This window comes from Callospermophilus lateralis, chromosome 9 (assembly GCF_048772815.1).
Source record: "Callospermophilus lateralis isolate mCalLat2 chromosome 9, mCalLat2.hap1, whole genome shotgun sequence".
NCBI lineage: Eukaryota > Metazoa > Chordata > Mammalia > Rodentia > Sciuridae > Callospermophilus > Callospermophilus lateralis.
In genome coordinates this window covers 53,065,541-53,086,721 of record NC_135313.1, presented here as the reverse complement: position 1 = coordinate 53,086,721, position 21,181 = coordinate 53,065,541, and the positions used below count along the sequence as shown (strand labels likewise).

Here is a 21,181-nt window from a genome sequence, read left to right as displayed (position 1 = left end):
ATTTTTCTATAGGCAGTTAGTGGCAGTGGGAAGTACCTTTCACTGGTGGTGGTTCAGGTTTCTTGGCCACAACAGCAGGTGCTTTCTTTTCAGGAACAGGCTTCTTAGGTGGCACGGTCACTAAAGTTATTAGAATTTGTTTTAGAAGATGAATGCAAAAAGAAACAAGTTCACAGTGCCCAGAACTGTGAGGGCAAGAAGGGGTGAGGCATCCCAGCAGCTTGGCAAGTACCTTTTGGAGGTGGGGCAGGAGCTGGCTCTTCTACAACTTCAGCAGGAGGCTCTTCGGGGACAATTTCCTCAGGCTCCTCATACACTTTAAAGACATCAGCTTGTTTTAATACCAGAATAAACATATATACCATACTTTACAAAAGAATTTGCATATCACTAAGAAGAGATTTTTCTCTTTTAAAAGATAATAGTTGAATAGTTTTGTGGTTACCTTCAGGGGGAGGACTTTCCGGTTTGGGGGGAATAACTTCTGTCACCTTCTTTTCTGGGACAGCTGCCTTTGGCACCTCAGGTACTTTAAAGATATTAGTATTTTCAAGATTAGACAGAGTAGAGACAAAAGGACTATATCAAGCACAGTGACATCGGGGTGACTACCTTTAACAGGTGGGACTTCTGGCTTTTTAGGAGGCACCACAAGCACTTTCTCTTCCAGGACAAACTCTTCGGCAGTCTCAGGAACTTCAAAGAGATTAGTGAGATTAAATTGAGGATTTACGAAGACCACATGGACTATTTTTTCAAGAGTAGAAGTTATGTCTTGGGAAGCCTCAGGTGAGTGAGCAGTACCTGTGACAGGCAGGACTTCTGGCCTTTTAAGAGGCACCACAGTCACTTTCTTTTCAGGGACCACTTCCTTGGGAGCTTCAGGCACTTAAAAAGAGATTAGTGAGATTACACTTAGGATTTATGAAGACCATGAGGATGAAATATTTCCAAGAGCAGAAGATTTAAGTCTTGTGATTCCTAAGGTAGTGACAAATACCTTTAACTGGTGGGACTTCTGGCTTTTTAGGAGGCACCACGGTCACTTTCTTTTCAGGGACAACTTCCTTGGGAGCCTCGGGCACTTTAAAGAGATTAGTGAGATTATATTTAGGATTTATGTAGACCATGAGGATGAAAAATTTCCAAGAGGAGAAGATTTAAATCTTGTGATGTGTGGGGTGAGTGACAAATACCTTTAACTGGTGGGGCTCCTGGCTTTTTAGGAGGCACCACAGTCACTTTCTTTTCAGGGACAACTTCCTTAGGAGCCTCAGGCACTTAAAAGAGATTAGTGAGATTACACTTAGGATTTATGAAGACGACGCAGACTATTTTCAACGAGTAGATATTATGTCTTGTAAAGCCTCAGGTGAGTGAGCAGTACCTGTGACAGGTGGGACTTCAGGCTTTTTAGGAGGCACCACAGGCACTTTCTTTTCAGGGACAACTTCCTTGGGAGCCTCAGGCACTTAAAAGAGATTAGTGAGATTACACTTAGGATTTATGAAGCCATGACGATGAAATATTTTTAAGAGCAGAAGATGTAGATCTTGTGATGCCCAAGGTGAGTGACAAATACCTTCAACAGGTGGGACTTCTGATTTTTTAGGAGGCACCACAAGCACTTTCTCTTCCAGGACAAACTCTTCGGCAGTCTCAGGAACTTCAAAGAGATTAGTGAGATTAAATTGAGGATTTACGAAGACCACATGGACTATTTTCAAGAGTAGAAGTTATGTATTGGGAAGCCTCAGGTGAGTGAGCAGTACCTGTGACAGGCAGGACTTCTGGCCTTTTAAGAGGCACCACAGTCACTTTCTTTTCAGGGACCACTTCCTTGGGAGCCTCAGGCACTTAAAAGAGATTAGTGAGATTACACTTAGGATTTATGAAGACGACAAAGACTATTTTCAAGAGTAGATATTATGTCTTGGGAAGCCTCAGGTGAGTAAGAAGTACCTGTGACAGGTGGGACTTCAGCCTTTTTAGGAGGCACCACAGGCACTTTCTTTTCAGGGACAACTTTGGGAGCCTCAGGCACTTAAAAAGAGATTAGTGAGATTACACTTAGGATTTATGAAGACCACACAGACTATTTTCAAGAGTAGAAGTTATGTCTTGTAAAGCCTCAGGTGAGTGAGAAGTACCTGTGACAGGTGGGACTTCGGGCTTTTTATGTGGAGCCACAGACACTTTCTTTTCAGGGACAACCTCTTTGGGAGCCTCAGGCACTTAAAAGAGATTAGTAAAATTATCCCTAGGACTTCTACAGACCATGAGAATGAAACATTTTTAAAAGCAGAAGAATTATGTCTTATAAACCCTCAGGTCAGTTACAAGTACCTGTGACAGGAGGGGCTTCTGGCTTTTTAGGAGGCACCACTGTTTCCTTTCCAGGGACAACTTCTTGAGGAATTTCAGGCACTTAAAAGATATTAGTAGTTTTTCACTTTGGTTAGTGAGGTAACAGGATTAAAAAATGTTTCCAAAAGCAGAAGAGAGATTTCTTTGGAAGAATAAGGAGAGGGGCAAAAGTACCTGCGACAGGGGGGGCTTCTGGTTTGGGGGGCAGGGCCATGGGGACTTTCTTTTCTGGAACTTCTTGAGCAGCTTCAGGCACTTGAAAGATATTAGCAGTTTTTTCACTTAATGAAGAGCCATGGACCAAACTAATTTTCAAGAATGAAAGAGAGATTTCTTCTGCAGAACAAAGACCTGGTGACAAGTACCTGTGACAGGTGGGGCTTCTGGCTTTTTAGGAGGTACCACTGGCTTTTTCTTTTCAGGAATAATTTCTTGAGGAACTTCAGGCACTTGAAAAGATATTAGTAGTTTTACACTTTGGTTAATAATGAAGAGAAATGGACTAAAACTGTTTTTTCGAGAATGAACGAGATATTTCTTCTGTAGAATACGGTTTAGCTGACATATACCTGGGACCGGTGGAGCTTCTGGCTTTTTGGGCAGTGCCTTGAGAATTTTCTTTTCTGGCACAACTTCTTGAGCAGCTTCAGGCACTTGAAAGATATTAGTATTTTTAGAATTTACAAATCGTGACGGCATGTATTAGCATGATTGTGAGGAGAATAGGATGTTTTTTTTTTTTCAAAGTGGGAAAAAATACCTTTCACAGGTGGGGCTTCTGGCTTTTTGGGCACCGATATTTTCTTTTCAGGTGCAACTTCTTTAGGAGCTTCAGGAACTTTGAAGATATTAGTATCTTTTAGTTAGTCACTATAAAGGGACAATCTTGACAGCGCATTTCCCACCAAATACAATTTGTGAGACAGGTGGACATTACACACTTTCCCCCGCCCCCCTGAACAGGTGACTGATAACATGTAAGTATACTTACCTTTGACAGGTGGAACTTCTGGCTTTTTAGGAGGAGCCACTGGTACTTTCTTTTCAGGGATGGCTTCCTTTGGTGGCACTTCAGGCACTTCAAAGATAATTTAAAATATGTGTTTAGAATAGGTGAGAACAATTAATATCAGAGCATATAATCATACACCAAGATATTGTGGATAGCTACTGGCATGTTTTAAAAATTAGAATTCTAATACTTTAAGGTTTAAGATTTTTATACATAACTTTCTAGTTAAAAGAGCAGTTATTTGTCTCCCTAATTTGTACAGTTTGACATTACCTTCAGGGGGAGGACTTTCCGGTTTGGGGGGAATAACTTCTGTCACCTTCTTTTCTGGGACAGCTGCCTTTGGCACCTCAGGTACTTTAAAGATATTAGTATTTTCAAGATTAGACAGAGTAGAGACAAAAGGACTATATCAAGCACAGTGACATCGGGGTGACTACCTTTAACAGGTGGGACTTCTGGCTTTTTAGGAGGCACCACAAGCACTTTCTCTTCCAGGACAAACTCTTCGGCAGTCTCAGGAACTTCAAAGAGATTAGTGAGATTAAATTGAGGATTTACGAAGACCACATGGACTATTTTTTCAAGAGTAGAAGTTATGTCTTGGGAAGCCTCAGGTGAGTGAGCAGTACCTGTGACAGGCAGGACTTCTGGCCTTTTAAGAGGCACCACAGTCACTTTCTTTTCAGGGACCACTTCCTTGGGAGCCTCAGGCACTTAAAAGAGATTAGTGAGATTACACTTAGGATTTATGAAGACCATGAGGATGAAATATTTCCAAGAGCAGAAGATTTAAGTATTGTGATACCTAAGGTAGTGACAAATACCTTTAACTGGTGGGACTTCTGGCTTTTTAGGAGGCACCACGGTCACTTTCTTTTCAGGGACAACTTCCTTGGGAGCCTCAGGCACTTAAAAAAGATAAGTGAAATTACACTTAGGATTTATGAAGACCACATGGACTACTCAAGATCAGAAGTATGTCTTGTGAAGCCTTGGATGCGTGACAGCTACCTGTGACAGGTGGGACTTCGGGCTTTTTAGGCGGAGCCAAAGACACTTTCTTTTCAGGGACAACCTCCTTGCACACCTCAGGCACTTAAAAGAGATTAGTATTTTTTACACTTAGAAAAAACAAAGACCACAAGACACAATGAAACATTTTTAAGAACAAAAGAACCGTTTTACTCTCTTGAACTTGAGATGGCAGTAGCAAGTACCTGTAATAGATGGTGCTTTTGACTTTGGGGTAGGCACTTCTGATACTTTCTTTTTGGGGGTCACTTCTTTGGGAGCTTCAGGCACTTTGAAGATATTAGTAAATTTACATTTGAGTCAAAGTGGTGAACACAGACATGAGTTAAATTAACACATCACAGGAATTTTCAGGACTAGAAAGGTGGCCCTTTCTGTTTTCCATCCTCCCTAGTCCTTGTAAGGGAACAGTTGAGACTGTACCTTTGACAGGTAAGATTTCAGGCATTTGTGATAAATACACTTTTTTGGGGAGGCACATCTTCTCTGAGAGCCTCAAGCACTTTAAAGATATTAATATTTTTACATTGAGGAGTTAAAAGAATCAGGACAAACAGGAAACACGTTAGACAGAAGACTTTTTCCCACCCTTTTAAGCTTCCAGCAAGATATACCTTCTTGGGCAGGAACTTCTGGCTTTGGGGGTAGAACCCCAGATGTTTTCTTTTCAGGGACAGCTTCTTGAGGAACTTCGGGCACTTTAAGAAATTAGTATTTTTACATTGAGTTTTATGAAAATCACAAGGAAGAACAAATTATTTTCAAAACTTGTTGGAGTCAGTTCTTGAGCCTGAGGGTTTAGTGACTGGTACCTTTAGCTGAGGGAGCTTCTCTCTTTTTGGAAGGAGCTCTTTTTGCAGGAACAACTTCTTGAGGAGTTTCGGGCACTTGAAAGATATTAGCATGGTACATTGAAGAGTTAAAATATTCGTGAAAACAGTAGCTACAGTAAGACTGCGAATGCAACTTTCTAGAACTTTCTTTCCCTTCTTCATCAATACACTAACCTAGAGGGATTCATGGATCCTTGAAAAGAGGGACTTGCCCTGCTCTACTACCCAGCAGCGTTCTTGTAACGCCCACACCCTCACTGCACAGTATAGTCGGCCCTCCGTATCCATGGATTCTGCATCTTGCATTTAACCAGCCACAGATGAAAAAGTTGTGTCTGCACTGTGTATGGATATATTGTTTTTCTTATCATTATTCTCTAAACAACATAGCAAACAAAGATTTATATAGTATTTACATTTTATTAGTTATTATGAGTGATCTAAATGATTTCATGTATATGAGGTATTTTATTAATTACATGGAACTGGTACCTCATTGTATGTAAGGAACTTGAGCATCCATGGATTTTAGTATCTGTGGGGTCCTGGAACCAATCTTCCATGGAGACAGAGGGAGGACTGTATTTTTTGAACGAATCCTTTTGGTAGAAAGGTTTTAGTTTGTGGTAGGAACAGCCACAGATTCTTTCTTTCTAGAGGGCATTATGAAGCTTCAGTTGCCTTAAAGATATTAGTATGTTTATGTTTAGAGTCACAAAGAGTGTTAGAAAAAGACAGTTCCAGGAGCAGAAGATGGATAATTTCTCCTTCCATATCTGTTCAGAGGTGGCATGTACCTTCCATAGGTGGCATTTCTGGCTCTTCAGGAACATCCTCAATGACTTTCATCTCAGGAGCAGCTTCTTTTATGGCTTCTGGTGCATTGAAGATATTAGTATTACTCTCAGAGGTTAAAAGGATCAGTGGAGATATTAATTCCATGAACTGCACCTAAGTGATTTTTATGGCTACTAGGGTGCTTCCTTCAAGAATCTGATGAGAGGCAAAATCTTAAGAGTCATCAAATCTCACTTGTTTTTGTTAATTATTCTTTAGCTCCCTAGGGCCTTGTCCATAGTAGACACTTATTAAATAAATGAAGGAATGAGACTAACCATGATGACTTTTGGGGAGGTGTTTCGATTTCAGAGGGAACTGCCATGGGTTTTGCTTTTACAAGAGACAATGTCTTGAGGTGATTCTAGCACTCTCTAGATATTAATGTAGTGTACTTTTGAGTTATGAGGAGCAGTGAAGATTTCCAGTCATATACAGAAATGCTACAGATTGGGAATCCCCAGAATCTGATTCTTAGTACCAGTATAAACACCTGATTATCAGGGGCTGTTTTTGTTTTTTTAATTTTTGGTCAATTCAGGTGCTATAAATATTAATAATTTTTTTCTTAAAATTGTACGCGTATAGAAAATTAGATTATTGACAGAAAATTAAAAAAAGACGGCCACTAATGGTATCTTTAGCAATTTAGTTTGTGAAGATAAAACAGGTGTTCTTGTCTGTGTTGGCTTATTTTTTGTACCCTCACCTTAGTCACATTAAAGTAGTGTTTTCTGGGGATGGGTCTGTGGCTCAACGGTAGAGCACTTGCCTTGCAATGGGGGGCGCTGGGTTCGAACATCAGCACCACATAAAAATAAAGAAATAAAATAAAGATATTTGTCCATCTACAACTTAAAAAAAATTTAAAAATAGTGTTTTCTGAGTTCAGGAGAGAACAACCAAAAGATGCCAGACTGAGAAAGAAAGATCAGAGTACTTGGATGTTCTTTCGATTCCAGAATATCATGGGCATTATTAAAACATTGTTATTCTGGAAGCTTTGAAATGTCCCCAGCTTCTAATGTATCTGAAAAATGTTCAAAATGGGAAAATGTATGATGCTTGAAAAATAAAACCTAGATCAGGAGTGGAGCAAACATTCAGAACAGAGTGCTCAGGACTGAAACCACAGTGAATGGGCTTAACACATGACCATTTAAAGGAGGAGTTGGTGCCACTAAATGAAAGAGGTGCTTGATTATGCACCAGAAGGTAATTATTCATCTCTCATGAGACTGGAATTCCAGAATTTACCAGCCTGTCAAAATCACTTTCCTATTAAAATATTTACTTACTGCTAAAAGCACACATATGAATGTGAAATAGCCGATTCCAAGATTTAACATCTTAGAAATATATTTAGAAAGCGAGTTCCAGAATTAACTGGAATTCTGCCTTAGTTTGAGAAGGCTCTCAGATGTGTCTCATGGGTAAGAAGTGATATTACAAGAACAGCAACTTCACATCGAATATTTCATTTTCTTTACGTCATGATTTTCTAAACATATTTCTATGATATTTCTTATTGGAAATCAGTAATTTCATATTCATATGCTTACTTTAGCACTAAGTTTCTCTTAATAGGAAAAACAATTCTGAAAGGCTGTATTTCCTGAATTTCCAGTCCCATGGAGGATTGAATTATTGCCATCTCATGCACAATCTAACACCTCTGTTATTTGACGGCACTGAATGAACCAATTCAATCTAGTCTTGTGTCCATTATTTCTAGCTAGTCTGATTTTTATTATTTTTAAAGGAAAGATAGGTGTTTCCTATTGAAGAATACATCTGGGTCATATTTGGACATAATATGTATACATTTTTTTCTCTGTAATCCTCATAAACTGTATAACTCAACTATCTTTCATCTGTATAAGTTAAACATCTTCTCCTCTCTATTGCCTCTTGAGTGGCTCACTGGGCCATGTGTATACTTGGTCAAGCTTCTTCTCTGGGGACCCATTTCTCTGAAATGATTTCCTTGGTAACCACTAGTGCTTTGAGGATATTAGTATTTTTACATGTGTTAACCATTACTACAAACACGAGATAAGAAAGCCTACTTTATTGGGACTTGTACCTGTTGGTGGTAATGTTTTTCTTCTTTTGGTAACAAGAGTTCGTCTCTCTGGAACCACTTCCTTGAAGATTTCAAATTCTTTAAAGATATTAGTAGTGTTTAGTTAAAACAGGCAAAAACAAAGACATGACATACAAAGAATTAGGTATACTGACAGATATTGTAATTTTAAGTTGGAAATTTAAATTTTTTAAATAGTGTATCTTTGTATATTATTTGAGTGGGTCCTGACTTTAGTTGGTAATTCTTTTTTCTTGGGCATCTTTGTCAGATGCTTTAAAGATATTAGTATTTTAGCATTACAGGTCGTGAGAATGTACATAAAATTCTAAACAGATTTCTTTCAACTTTAGAAGAAAGGTTTTCTTCTTTAGATTTTCATAACTAGAGAACTATACCTTCAGTTGGAGGATGTTCTGGAATTTTAAGAACAGCCTCAGGTAACTCCACCTCTGGAAGAACTTCTCTGGTTGTATCAGGTGCTTTAAAGATATTAGTAGGTTTATACTTAGAAGTTGTAAAACAAGTCAATTATATAACATGCAGCTTTTGAATCTTAAAGATATTCATCTGAGTTGGACACAGTTGAAAAATACCTTTGGTTGCTGGTGCTTCTCTTGTTTTAGGAATAGTCACATATATTTTTTCTTCTGGAGCAACTTGCTTAGGTGGCTCAGGTGCTTTAAAGACATGAGTACAGTTATATTTATAAATGATGAAGAAAAATATTGAGCTTCTAAACTGAACCCCCAAATCAATTTTTTAAGACTGGATCATTGATGTTATATACCTTTTGCTATTCTGTATTTTGCCTTTTCAGGATGAGTCACAAGCACTTTTTCTTCTACAACCAATTCTTCAGATGCTTCATAAACTTTAAAGATATTAGTATTTAGATAATTAGGGGTATTTCAAGGTGGATGAAGAATAGTATCAACAACACAACATATAATATACACTTATCACCCAAATTAATGATAGTACACAGACATGAATGCAATGACTGAACATGAGTTTCACTCCCAGTTTTATGATATAGAACTCTTTATGGCATTTATTTATGAGAATGATAATGAAATTGAGGAATTCATCAGGCAAGGACCATAAAATTCTTCAATTTTTTTTTCTGCAGGAAGTTATTAATAAAATCATCCAATTGCTCTACTTCTTAATGGATTTGTACATAAAAATCAGGGAAGATGCTGAGCTACACTTGGGGAATTTGCTTTCTACATTTGACCTATTGCAAATTCATGTAAATATTTTCCACTTCTGGGAGGAAAAGTATATTTTAAAATCACACCTCATTTATGGATTCACAGCTTAAAATGAGTGTGAAATCCATTTAGGGATTAGAAGCAGTAGAGAAAAGGAAAAATGATTAAATATCTGGAAAATAAGGCCAATAAAAATAATAAAGGATTTCTTCAGAATTTAAAAAGGAAGACTGTTTGACAGTAAGAACTAAATTCAAATATAGAAAAGGGATTCAAAGGATGGGGTGATTGTATACTTTTATCACAATATAGTATAAATCTTTTTAGATTAAAAATGGAATATAGCATTTTTACTATTCAGAGTCTTAAATAGAATTCTTTTTTCATAATATTTTACTGTTAAAATTGTTTAATTGTAGTTTTGTATGAAGGCAAAAAAAAGTCTTGATAATACTTTTTGGGTTTTTAATGGTCTTATAAATTTATAACCACTCACTTGTTGTGAGGAATAAAAAAATAATAATGGTGGAGATCCTGGTTCTTTGAAATTAAACTAAAATATTGTGGTTCACTTAATGGTCTAAGAAAACAAATTGCTTCAAAGCAAAAGATGTTTATAAACAGAGGTTAGAAAAATTCAATAAGACAAATGCTTTTTCTAAAATTGGGTAATATTATATTTATTTTTTAAAAGTGTAAGGAGATATATCTTGTCTAAGGCTTGGGGTAATTCAAATTATTTGAGACAAATATTTACAAGATATTAGTATGTTTACTTTTAAAAGTTATAGAGATGAACACAGTGAATTTGAGAACACAGATGAAACCAAAGAGAACTTTAAATTTTTCTACACTCACTGTATATTTCTGTGTCTTCCGGAAGAACAATAGGTTTTTCTTCTTCCACAATTTTCTTAGGCATCTCAGGAACTTTAAAGATATTAGTATATTTATTGTTATTAATAAGAAATATAAGATATTAAGAATATAAAGAAACAACATACTAAGATTTAATATCACATTCATTTGCTCTGGGCAATGAAAACTATCTTGGAGACACTTCATATTGTGATCACTATAAGTGTATACCTTTAGCTGGTGGAACTTCAGGCTTCTTAGGGACTGACACACGAACTTTTTCTTCTGGAACAATTTTCCTGGGTGCTTCAGGTGCTTTAAAGATATTTATTTGTCTTATTTTAAAGAAGATCATAATTGGATATAGAAAAATCAAGACCAAAAGCAAGAGGGGCCTCTACCAAAGGAGAATGTCAAAATTCCAGAATTTTGCATGGACATGCAGCGTATTCCTCTTAGATTTTGCCTTATTGATAAGTTCTTTGTTATATCACAGACACTCTGCTCTTTGGAGATAACGATCATTTGATAATGTCATTTAGAACATTTTTTACTTATTCCCAGAGCAACTTGAAAAGAGCTTCTAAGATGGATTATATTTGGAAGAGAAAGTTAAGGGGTCAATATTATTTCATTATTACTTAAGAAAAGGACCAATAAAAACAGTAACTTTCAGGCTTATGTCTTTGTTCCCAAAGGGTCACCACATAAAAGGAAAGATCATGCTATAGAACAGAAGTTGAAATTTAGGCCATTCACAGTCATTTTGTGGCCCTGAGGGGAGAATGGTCTCTCTCCTCTGTAGAAAGTGAATAAAAAGAGATTTATATTAGTGGTAATCAGCAAAGGCAGGTACCTTTAGTTGGTGGAACTTTTGGTTCTTCAGGAACACGAACTTTTTCTTCTACCACAGCTTTCTTGGCCACCTCAGGTACTTTAAAGATAGCAGTAAAAAATTTCTTTTACTTTTAAAAAGTCGTAAAGATTTTAACACGGAGAGCATAAGAGATATAAAAAACAAAGCAGGATATATAGCCACAATATAAAACACAGACATACTTAACAATACTAAAAATGAGTTAAAATTTGATGAAATATCCAAGAGATTTCTCATATTAAAATGGTAAGAATTTAATAAGAAAAATTATAATGCCCCTTCACTTGGTATTATTTCTGCTTGACTTGGTGGAATAATCTGTACTTTCTCTTTTCAGTGATAACTTTCTTATATAAGTTATATGCTTCAGGGACTTTTAAGATATGAGTTTATATTATTTATTAGAAGCTTTACAAAATTTCTATTGTGAAATTCAAGAGGTTAGCAAACATAAAGCAGGGACATTAAACACACAGAAACTATATTTTTATATTTAATACATTAATGCCATTTATAATGAATAGGAAAGCAGGGGCTTAGGAGTAAAGATATTAGTGAACATAAAATCAAACAGCATCAAAGAAGGATACTTGAATTCACTCTTTGGTTAACAAGTACATCTATTTAGATGGTAATGACAGCAGTGATTGTCTTTTTTTTTTTTTTTAAAGAATTTTCTTTGGAACCTCAGTTACTTTAAAGATGTTAGTTTGTTTTAGAAATTCCCAAAACAAAACACCAAAGAAAAACATCAAACAGATGGCAAAGTTATAAAGCAACAAAAGTGCTACTATACATAACTTAGCTAAGTAATTTTTCACCAATAAAATACCTTTAGCTGGTGGCTCTTTTCGAGGAACAACTTTAAAGGGTGGTTTTTTTGGAGGGATGATTTTCTCAGATATCTCAGGCCCTTAAAAGATATTAGTGCTTTGTTTTAGAAAAAAAAAACTCAAAAGTCTTATGAAGCATTACTTCTAAAGTTAGAATGAAGGCTCACAAAATGCTTTTGTTATATTTTTTGAATTTATGTTATGCTTACTTCCAAAAAATATTTGATTTTGCTAGATAGTGTCTATATTGTACATTTACTGTGTAAAACACATATTTCTTCATCTTACATAATTATTAATTTATGCAAGATTCAGAGTAGTAGAGAACTTAGTTGAACTACAGTTATCCTCAGAATTTACCAGAATGCAGGTATCATTATCAATACTTGCTCTATTTCCTTATTTTTTAAACTAAGACATGATAAAACTGCAAAAGGTTTTGAAAGGCAATTATCAATTTGTGCACTGTTGACCAAAATATTAATAAAGCAATGGTTGTCCGGCCAGAGCAGGTAAATTCTCAGTGAACTGATGAGTTTCTTTTTCACTTCATGACACTGGTCAGTTATTTTGGTATCTCGAACAATCAAGTAACAATATTGGTCAGATTTTTAAAAGAATTCACAAATTTATATATTGATCTCTATAGCTATATACATATCAAATATTACTTTCTTGTCTGTGGAAATTATACTGTGTGATTAATCTGTACTTGATATCAATGTTTGATTCAGAGTTTAAATTCATGCTTGAAGTATTTCATAGGTTTTTTTTTTTAATGTTTCAAACTAAACATACAAGGTACTTTCAAAAGAAAGCCAGTTAGAGCAAAATATAACAAAGAGTAATATCTGCACAATTCCCTCTACCTTTAGGTGGAGCTTTGGGCTTTTCATATACTTCCACTTCTTCGGCCTCTAAAAACTCTATGACCCTATGGACTTCTTCAGCTTTGTGTTCTTGAAACCTGCGTTCTTCTACTTTGAGGAATTCCTCTACCTCGTGGAATTCTTCTTCTTCAAAGTATTCTTTAACTTCATGGAATTCTTCTTCTTCGAGAGCTTCTTCCACTTTTGCTTCTACTAGTTCTAATTCTAGTCTTTCTTTTACTACTTCCTCGCGTTGGTAGGCAACTGATATTTTTTCTTCAAGAACAGTTCTCCCTGAAAGAGCATCTACTTTCAGAGATTTATTATTTTAAACACAGAAGAAACAAAGAAGTAAATTGAAAATGTAAGAAAACTACTAATAAAAGGCTTGCATGCAACATAAAAAACAAAAACAAAGATCTTTCCAAAAATACCTTTAGTGGGGGGAACAGCTTCTTTTTTAGGCACAAGGACTTTCTTTTCTGGGATTTTCTTTTCTGGGACTTTCTTTTCTGGGACTTTCTTTTCTGGGACTTTCTTTGGTACTTCAGGCACTTTAAAGATACATTTTTAATGTTTAAGACAGTCAAGAATAAACTTTCACAGACAATAGACATCATCGCCAATCAAGACACAAGGACATAAAACATGAAAGTCTTAAAGGTAAAGGCAGAGATTTAGGTTTTAGAGAAGATGTACCTTTGGCTGCGGGTGCCTCTTTCTTCTGAGCAGGAACAGGTACTTTTTCCTCAGGAATTTTCTTTGGCACTTTAAAGATATTAGGTGTTTTAGTTAGCTGACAATGCTCAAGAGTGCACATGAATAAGAGCATCAGAAACATTGACATTACAATAAAACATCGACACCACTCCAAACTGTTGGATGCCTATTTTACAGGCAATAGGACACTTTTCCAGACTATTCTTTTGTGCTAGCCTTACCCTTAGAAGGTTAGTCCACAAATAACCTGAGCTTTTTTTTTTTTTTAAATAGTAGAGATTACCAACATTGGACCCATTTCTACTATTTTTCATTTGACAAACTGTCTTTAAGTAATTAGCATCCCAGAGTACTTAAACTCTAATATGAGCCATACATTCTGTTGGAAACTATGATATTTTCTGAGAAATGTATTATGATAGGAATTGTATATTCTAATCGGGAAAGATGCTATTGAAAGGATTAATTGAATAGGAAGCAATGAGAATTAAAAATTTTGTAATAACATCAACATTCCATCAACATTCAAACATTAAATTACTATAGAGAAACAGTGAAAGAAGACATTTGCTCTTTAGAAAGAAAATTAATAGGAATTTAAAGATATTAATGAGGATTTGCTATACCTTTAGCTGGTGGTGGCTCCACTTTTTTAGGAACAGGAGTAGGTGCTTCAGGTACTGCTTTCTTAACCACTTCAGGCACTTAAAAGATATTTTATGGACATTTTGAAAAATGAACAGAACAAGCATGTAATGAACAGAACAACATTCATATTCCAAAAGAATAAACACAAAACACTAATGTATTTTAAAAAGATGTTAGCAACCTAAAGGGTAATGATATGTATGGCATAGTGGCTCTAGAGGTGTGAAGGATATTACTAGAAAACCCCATAAGCAAATGTAACATCAATTATGCAAAAGATTGTGGTGGTCTTCAGGAACAAACGGTTAAGAATTATTCTAAAAAATGAACACTTTCGCCACACAAATTGCTCCTCCACATTTACATTGAAGACAAAAATAAGAATTGCAGTATAGGAGAAAGTATTAATGTGCCAATAACAGAAAAATCATCTCTCCCTGGTTGTTAGTTGTATTGAAGATGAAGTAGGAAAAGTTAGAGGAAAAAAATAAAGGGACAGATAGCTTCAGATACCAGGAATAATTATTCTTCAATATTCATTGATATGGCGATGTAAGGAGAGTAGAGTGGTAAACATTAGGTTTAGATAAATTCTGAGAAAGATTTAGAATGCCACATATTTTAGTGTCCAACCCATAAGAGCAGGTGTACCTCTAGGTGGCGTCACCTCCTGGACTACCTCCACCTCTTCCACCTCTTCCACCTCCTCCACCTCCTCCACCTCCTCTATGCTAGGTGGTTCTTCTGGGATCTCTTCTGAAATAATCTCCTCAGGCTCCTCAAACACTTTTAAAAGATTATTATTTTAAGTTATTTTTACAATCCTTTTGAATATTAGACTAAAATGATACATCTTAAGCCTGCTCAGCCTTGTAAATGCTAGAGAAAAGTCACTAGTCCTTAAATAAATAATCTACTGGAGTTTTCAAAATCTTAGTTCCTTTTCATCATTTGTAACTGGAAAAAAAGAACCTCTGAAAATTTAGGCTAAAATTATTATTTTAATGGAAATGGACCTGTTTGGTGTCAAACAACCACTAACAAGTAGATATCAGATCTGTACCAGTTACCTAGAATGTCACTTGGACAAGCTTTATTCCATCATTGATAATCAAGCCATTGGATAAAATATTTCCCACAGAAAATAGTTCCCCTTCCAGAATTTTTATTGAAATAAAACCTAGCAAATAGATAAGTAAGCTAAACATGCCAGAGGAGATTCAAATGGTATTAGTTTGCCTGCCCAATTTCTATTAGATAAAGGTAATTTAGAGTCTGCATGTTTATTTTCTGGGGTGAAAAGTGCACTGGCCTCCTTTGAATATTAGATAATAATAAGACAATGATGACTCTGAAATGCTATTTTCTTGGAAAGTCATCTACCTTCAACTGGAGGAACTTCCTCTTCTTTAGGTGGAATGATTCGTCTTTCTTCTACTTTCTTAGGCACCTCAGGAACTTAAAAGATATTGATTTTTTTAGGCACTTAAAATGCAAGAGTTGAAGAAGAATACTTAAAGATTAAGCTTCCCATTTTCAACATAAGAGAGTAGATATCACAACCACACATGCACAGATGAAACACTGACATTTCACAGAATTAGTTAATGAAGAAAGGATAAAGAGGTTTGTGGTTTAAGACCAAGGATCTATTAAAGGGATATTTTCTCTTTTATTGCTGGACCCTCTTCTTTCTTAGGAAGAACAATGGGTACCTCAGGGACTGATTTCTTAGTCACTTCTGGCTCTTTAAAAGACTTTATTTTTTATTTTTGAAAAAACCAAACAAACATAGAGAAACAACACAAAACACACCAATGCAAAGAGCAAAACTGACATAATATCCACAAGGGCACAACAGAGTCACAATTAAAGAATGTCAGAACAGACCACAGAGTACAAACATGTATGTTGAATGTCCTGGGTGGACAGCACCACAGTTCAACATGAATGCAGCAAACCCATCCCTGGAGGGGATGGTATACCTTTGGCTGGAGGAGCTACTGCTTTCTTAAGGCTGGGAGGAGGCGCCTTCTTTTCTGGTTCAGGTTTCTTAGGTACCACAGGCACTTTAAAGATATTATTTTATGATTTCAGTTTCACAAAGACAAAGATAAGAGACATAGCAATAATACACATTACGTTAATAAACTCCAAACAGGAGTTTTGACTTTTATGGTTGAAGGAGAGAAAAGACTGTGGAATGTTCTCGGAGATGCAGTACCTGGGGCAGGAGGAGCCTCCTCTTTCTTGGGAATGACCACTTTCTTCTCTGGTACTTTCTTCTTGACCTCAGGCACTTTAAAGACATCATTTCATGATAAGAATTTGTTTTGAGGGACAAGAAAGAGAGAAATCAAGAAGTCCACACACAGAAAGACCAACATGCAACTGTTACTTAGGACACAGAAGGGATGCAAGTTGGGAGTGAGCGTTTGCAGAGCAAGGGATCAGAAACCTATTTGGTTCTCTGAGGACAATGCTATCATTTCATCTATTAAATTTCACTAATGATTTATTAAATCACTATTTATAAAACATTTCTGAATCCTTAAAATCCAAGAAAGGCCAGCCTTTCCATTTCATTATACTAATATATATTGCCCGATAGAAGGGTTGTGTTTAAGTAGTGATGCCAGGACCTTTTATAGCAAATAACATTGGGTATTAAGGCATAAATATGACCATTATGTATTATACTATGACCTGATTTAATATTTCAAGTCTGGATTCTATTCATTCAGTGATGAGGTACTTTTACACTACATTGTGTCTTCACAAAAATATTTGAGACCATTAGGACTCATTTTAGAATCACTATTTTTTTAAAAATTTATTTTTTTAAATTAGTTATACATGACAGTAGAATCACTATTTTGGGGGAGAGGAAGTTGAGGCTCAGATTGGTTAAAGAACTTGCTCAGAGGAACAGAGCAGGGTGCAAAGCCCAAGCTAGCCTCAAAACCTGCTGGGCTACTATTTACACATATGTATGAGAAGACAAGCCATTCCTCTGTTGTGATAAATGCATTAAACTTTCTCTTCCCTTTCATCCTCGTGTTATAAAGGCACATCATATAATGAATGAAGAATGATTTAAGAATATTTATTCATTATATTTTTCAGGTAAATTTTTTTTTTCTATAGAGAATTAAGATTTGCAAAATATCTACATGAGAGATCAGAACTCCTGTGGCAGTTCTGGGACAACACTTCCTTTCATCATTGTTCTTAATAAACATGGTGTACCAAGCACACATGAAAAAGTAACGAATATCAGTGCCTTGAACAGTTTTCGAAGTGTAAGTGTGGCTGCTCACTTTACAAGTTTTCCTGAAATGCAGTTCCACCATAACCTATCCGGTAAAGTGATGGTGAAGAACATGTATGTGATTTGGGGCGGTGTACCTTTGGGAGGTGGTGGAGGTTCCACTTTTTTAGGAGCAGGAACAGGGACTTTCTTCTCTGGTACAGTTTTCTTTGGCACTTCATGCACTTAAAAACATTTCATTTGAAGGCATTAAAAACCACATGTACAATGTTGTATATAAAACAAAAAGACACACAACAATAAGACCACAAACAATTAATAACCTTTCATAACACAAACATTTAAAAGACATTCAGATAATTGACAATAGACACACCATGCAGACACACAATTAGAAGAGGACTTGTCTGGGATGTGTCCTAAGACTGAAGTGGTAGAAAACATACACAGTAAAGTATTATAGATAAAAGTACAGAAGAACAAAATGATGGAAAGACAAAATTCAACACAAAAGAGTTCTTGATTCCAAGAAGAGCAGCTATACCTGGTGCAGGTACTGGCACCTTAGGTTTAATTTCTGGAAGAACTTCCTCTTCTTCAGGTACAACTTCTTCTTCCTCAGGTACAAGTTCTTCCTCCTCAGGTACGAATTCTTCTTCTTCCTCAGGTAGAACTTCCTCTTCCTCAGGTAGAACTTCCTCTTCAGGAACAATTTCTTCTTCAAATGGAACTTCCTCTTCCTGAGGCAGAGCTACAGGAACTGGGACTGCTTCACGTTTCTTTGGCACTTTAAAGATATTTATTCAATTGCACGAGCATCAATTTTATGGACAATATTCATGATAATGTGACAACATGAGAAGCAAATATTCTGAGATCATAAAGCAACAGCTATCACCAGCATACATATCATCAAGCATTAATTATAATTAACGAGGGTGCATAACACCAGTTAATTTTCCTTTTGGCCCTGGTTTTGTTAGAGATTAATTTACCTTTGGGTGGTGGAGCTTCCATCTTTTTCAGAACTGGTGTTGGTTTCTTTTCTTCTGGGATGACCTTCTTTGGCACCTCTGGCACTTTAAAGATATTATTGTCTTTAAGAATGTGTTCTATTAAAAGTCTTGCAAATAGATGTAAAAAAGAATCATAAAATATTTGACTTATATATTTAACTAGACAGGTGCCTTTTAAGAACACGTTAATATTATGGGAAAATTCACATAGGAATATACATAACTGTGAGGTTTCTCCCCGAGTACTTTAAGTGATGAAATAATGTACCTTTTGCAGGTGGAGCCTCTACTTTCTTAGGAGCAGGAACTGGCACCTTCTTCTCAGGCACAGGCTTCTTGGGCACCTCTGGCACTTTAAAGAAATGATTTAGACAAAACAATTATGTAAAATAAAAATATTGAGTCAAATATAGTTTCAAAAAGATTAAGACAAGGCAATGAAAGTATGAGAAAGAAATTCCAAGAAGTATTTTATTTTAAAAATCTTTTGTTTTCCTTAAGGAAATGATAAAGAGCTGCATCACTAAAAAGCAGAGAATTAAACCAATTACTTTTTAATTTCTATGCAAATAAGAAATTAAAGATAATTATGGCTTTTCAAGGTCATGTACCTTTGGCCGGTGGAGGTTCCACCTTTTTAGGCACTGGTACTGGTACTTTCTCCTCTGGCACAGGTTTCTTGGGCACTTCAGGAACTTTAAAGACATCAGATATGGTTAATGTCATGTTTTTCACCCATAGCTAAGAATCCAGAAATTTTAAGACTTTAATTGAAACATCACAGATACCGTAACAATCTCACTGATATTAGTAATTGTCACAAAACAAAGGACTGGAAAGACACAAGAGTTAAAATAGAAAACACAAAATAAAACATGGATTAGTGATAAGGACAGTACACAATGCCTGGTAAAGAATAGCTTTGTCCATTTTGATACTGCTAAAAGAATTTATTTTACACTAAGAACTTTCCACTAAAGAAAAAGAGCTAAATGTTAAGCATAAGCATGCTTCAATGGCAAAATTCAGAGAATACATGGTATCCTGCTGACTTCTGAGTAATCTTTATCCTGGCATTAATGTTATTAATAATGTCATGGGGGAAAGGATTGCTGTGGCTCACCACGTTATACTACATAAGTAAATTATTAATCATTCCACTGATGGATTATAAATAAATGTACCTTTAGCTGGTGGAGGCTTCTCTTTTTTAGGAATAGGTATAGGAACTTTCTCCTCTGGCTTCTTAGGAATCTCAGGCACTTTAAAGACATTATTTATTGTTAAATTCTAACTATGAGTAAAAACTCATCTATAGAAAGCACATTTAATGCTTTTCACAATAGAGAATAAGGTACAAAACACTTTGTAGTCAGAAGAGAGTTAACTATTTAAAAGCAAATTAAGTCTCCCATATATATGTCATGTGAGTGGTTGGTGGTATACCTTTGGCTGGTGGGGCTTCCTTCTTTTTGGGAACAGGAACAGGTTTCTTCTCTTCTGGTACAGGTTTCTTGGGTACTTCAGGCACTTTAAAGATATTATTAAGAATTTTGGAAATGTTGCAGAAAAGATAAAAATGTGAAAAGCACCTGCAGTTATCATACTTAAGTATCTTAAAAAAAAAAGTCTGCTTCTAAAATAAGCAGAATTGATCATCAATACTAATAACCCCCAGAATTCGACCAAGCCAGACACCTAATCTCTAAAGACACTGCTGCATACTCCTTTTCAGGACATATCATCTACCTTTGACTGGTATCACGGGCACTACTTCCTCCTCAGTTATGAGCTCTTCTTCTTCATGAACGTACTCCTCTTCATGAATGTACTCCTCTTCATGAACGTACTCCTCTTCATGAACGTACTTCTCTTCATGAATGTACTCCTCCTCCTCCTCTTCTACAATATATTCCTCTTCATGGGTTTCAACCTCTTCTTCAAAGGCAACCTCTTCTGGTTCTCGTTTTTTAGGCACTTCTGGCACTTTAAAGATATTATTTTTAAGTTGGACGTTTTCCCATTACTCAACAAAACTAAGACATTTTAGGAACACAAGCCCATTTATAACAAAAGAAAGAGAAGGCTTTCTCTTTCTCACAAAAGAATTTCACACAGAACTGAACATGAATTCCACAGCAAAGAAGACAAACAGTACATTAAAATAAGTGGTATTAAGTACCTCTAACAGGAGGTGCTACTTCTTTTTTAGGGGCTGGTACTTTTGCTTCTGTGACAACCCTCTTGGGCTTCATGGGCACTTGAAAAATTAAGTATAAGGAAATTTATGGTCAAAAACAGGTTACCCAGCCAATAGTAGCTTTGTTGTACTCTTAGTAGATAATTTTGTATCAATCTCTGATGTAATAGTTGTATAATTGTTCATCTATAAAAAAAGTTTATGTTTGCCATGGAAACAATTCTGAGCTTTACAGAAATGAAAATCTACAGAAGTAGTCAAGAGTGAGGTAGCAGAGTTCAAGTGTAAAATGATGTTTAGTGTTCAAGTGTCTCTGTTCATAAGAAACATCCTTTATTAAAAAGGTACATATATTCCTGGATAAATGTACTTCTTGATTTTGCACAGCAGTTACTTCACACTTAGCATAAAACAGGAAAATAAGTGACTGGACATTGAATGATATTTTTAATCTTCAAAATAAATTTGGAATGAATAAACAGTTATCAAACTTTGGTGAATA

At 35.8% G+C, this 21,181-nt stretch overlaps 1 protein-coding gene across 27 annotated transcripts in view; it reads right to left on the bottom strand.

Moving 5' to 3' along the window:
* Positions 1–21,181, bottom strand: part of Ttn (titin) — a 265,404-nt gene that overhangs the window by 121,672 nt on the left and 122,551 nt on the right. For 9 of the 27 annotated variants that reach the window (XM_076866699.2, XM_076866711.2, XM_076866701.2 and 6 more), the window contains 47 exons: positions 20,662–20,739; positions 20,229–20,465; positions 19,926–20,009; positions 19,664–19,741; positions 19,091–19,174; positions 18,748–18,831; positions 18,459–18,542; positions 18,008–18,250; positions 17,601–17,687; positions 16,417–16,491; positions 16,178–16,261; positions 15,576–15,650; positions 14,844–14,978; positions 14,171–14,248; positions 13,524–13,592; positions 13,259–13,378; positions 12,825–13,118; positions 11,955–12,035; positions 11,102–11,179; positions 10,477–10,560; positions 10,246–10,317; positions 8,961–9,044; positions 8,767–8,850; positions 8,569–8,652; positions 4,394–4,477; positions 4,207–4,290; positions 4,012–4,095; positions 3,820–3,903; positions 3,653–3,736; positions 3,359–3,445; positions 3,128–3,205; positions 2,937–3,020; positions 2,733–2,816; positions 2,542–2,622; positions 2,347–2,427; positions 2,151–2,234; positions 1,963–2,043; positions 1,773–1,856; positions 1,583–1,666; positions 1,388–1,471; positions 1,197–1,280; positions 1,001–1,084; positions 805–888; positions 613–696; positions 446–529; positions 233–316; positions 37–120 (listed from right to left, as the gene is read on the bottom strand). In XM_076866699.2, coding sequence (XP_076722814.2) covers positions 37–120; positions 233–316; positions 446–529; positions 613–696; positions 805–888; positions 1,001–1,084; positions 1,197–1,280; positions 1,388–1,471; positions 1,583–1,666; positions 1,773–1,856; positions 1,963–2,043; positions 2,151–2,234; positions 2,347–2,427; positions 2,542–2,622; positions 2,733–2,816; positions 2,937–3,020; positions 3,128–3,205; positions 3,359–3,445; positions 3,653–3,736; positions 3,820–3,903; positions 4,012–4,095; positions 4,207–4,290; positions 4,394–4,477; positions 8,569–8,652; positions 8,767–8,850; positions 8,961–9,044; positions 10,246–10,317; positions 10,477–10,560; positions 11,102–11,179; positions 11,955–12,035; positions 12,825–13,118; positions 13,259–13,378; positions 13,524–13,592; positions 14,171–14,248; positions 14,844–14,978; positions 15,576–15,650; positions 16,178–16,261; positions 16,417–16,491; positions 17,601–17,687; positions 18,008–18,250; positions 18,459–18,542; positions 18,748–18,831; positions 19,091–19,174; positions 19,664–19,741; positions 19,926–20,009; positions 20,229–20,465; positions 20,662–20,739 — 4,476 coding nt within the window. The remainder of the gene's footprint in view (positions 1–36; positions 121–232; positions 317–445; positions 530–612; positions 697–804; positions 889–1,000; positions 1,085–1,196; positions 1,281–1,387; positions 1,472–1,582; positions 1,667–1,772; positions 1,857–1,962; positions 2,044–2,150; positions 2,235–2,346; positions 2,428–2,541; positions 2,623–2,732; positions 2,817–2,936; positions 3,021–3,127; positions 3,206–3,358; positions 3,446–3,652; positions 3,737–3,819; positions 3,904–4,011; positions 4,096–4,206; positions 4,291–4,393; positions 4,478–8,568; positions 8,653–8,766; positions 8,851–8,960; positions 9,045–10,245; positions 10,318–10,476; positions 10,561–11,101; positions 11,180–11,954; positions 12,036–12,824; positions 13,119–13,258; positions 13,379–13,523; positions 13,593–14,170; positions 14,249–14,843; positions 14,979–15,575; positions 15,651–16,177; positions 16,262–16,416; positions 16,492–17,600; positions 17,688–18,007; positions 18,251–18,458; positions 18,543–18,747; positions 18,832–19,090; positions 19,175–19,663; positions 19,742–19,925; positions 20,010–20,228; positions 20,466–20,661; positions 20,740–21,181) is intronic. The other 18 variants (XM_076866724.2, XM_076866726.2, XM_076866702.2 and 15 more) reach the window with 17 other exon arrangements.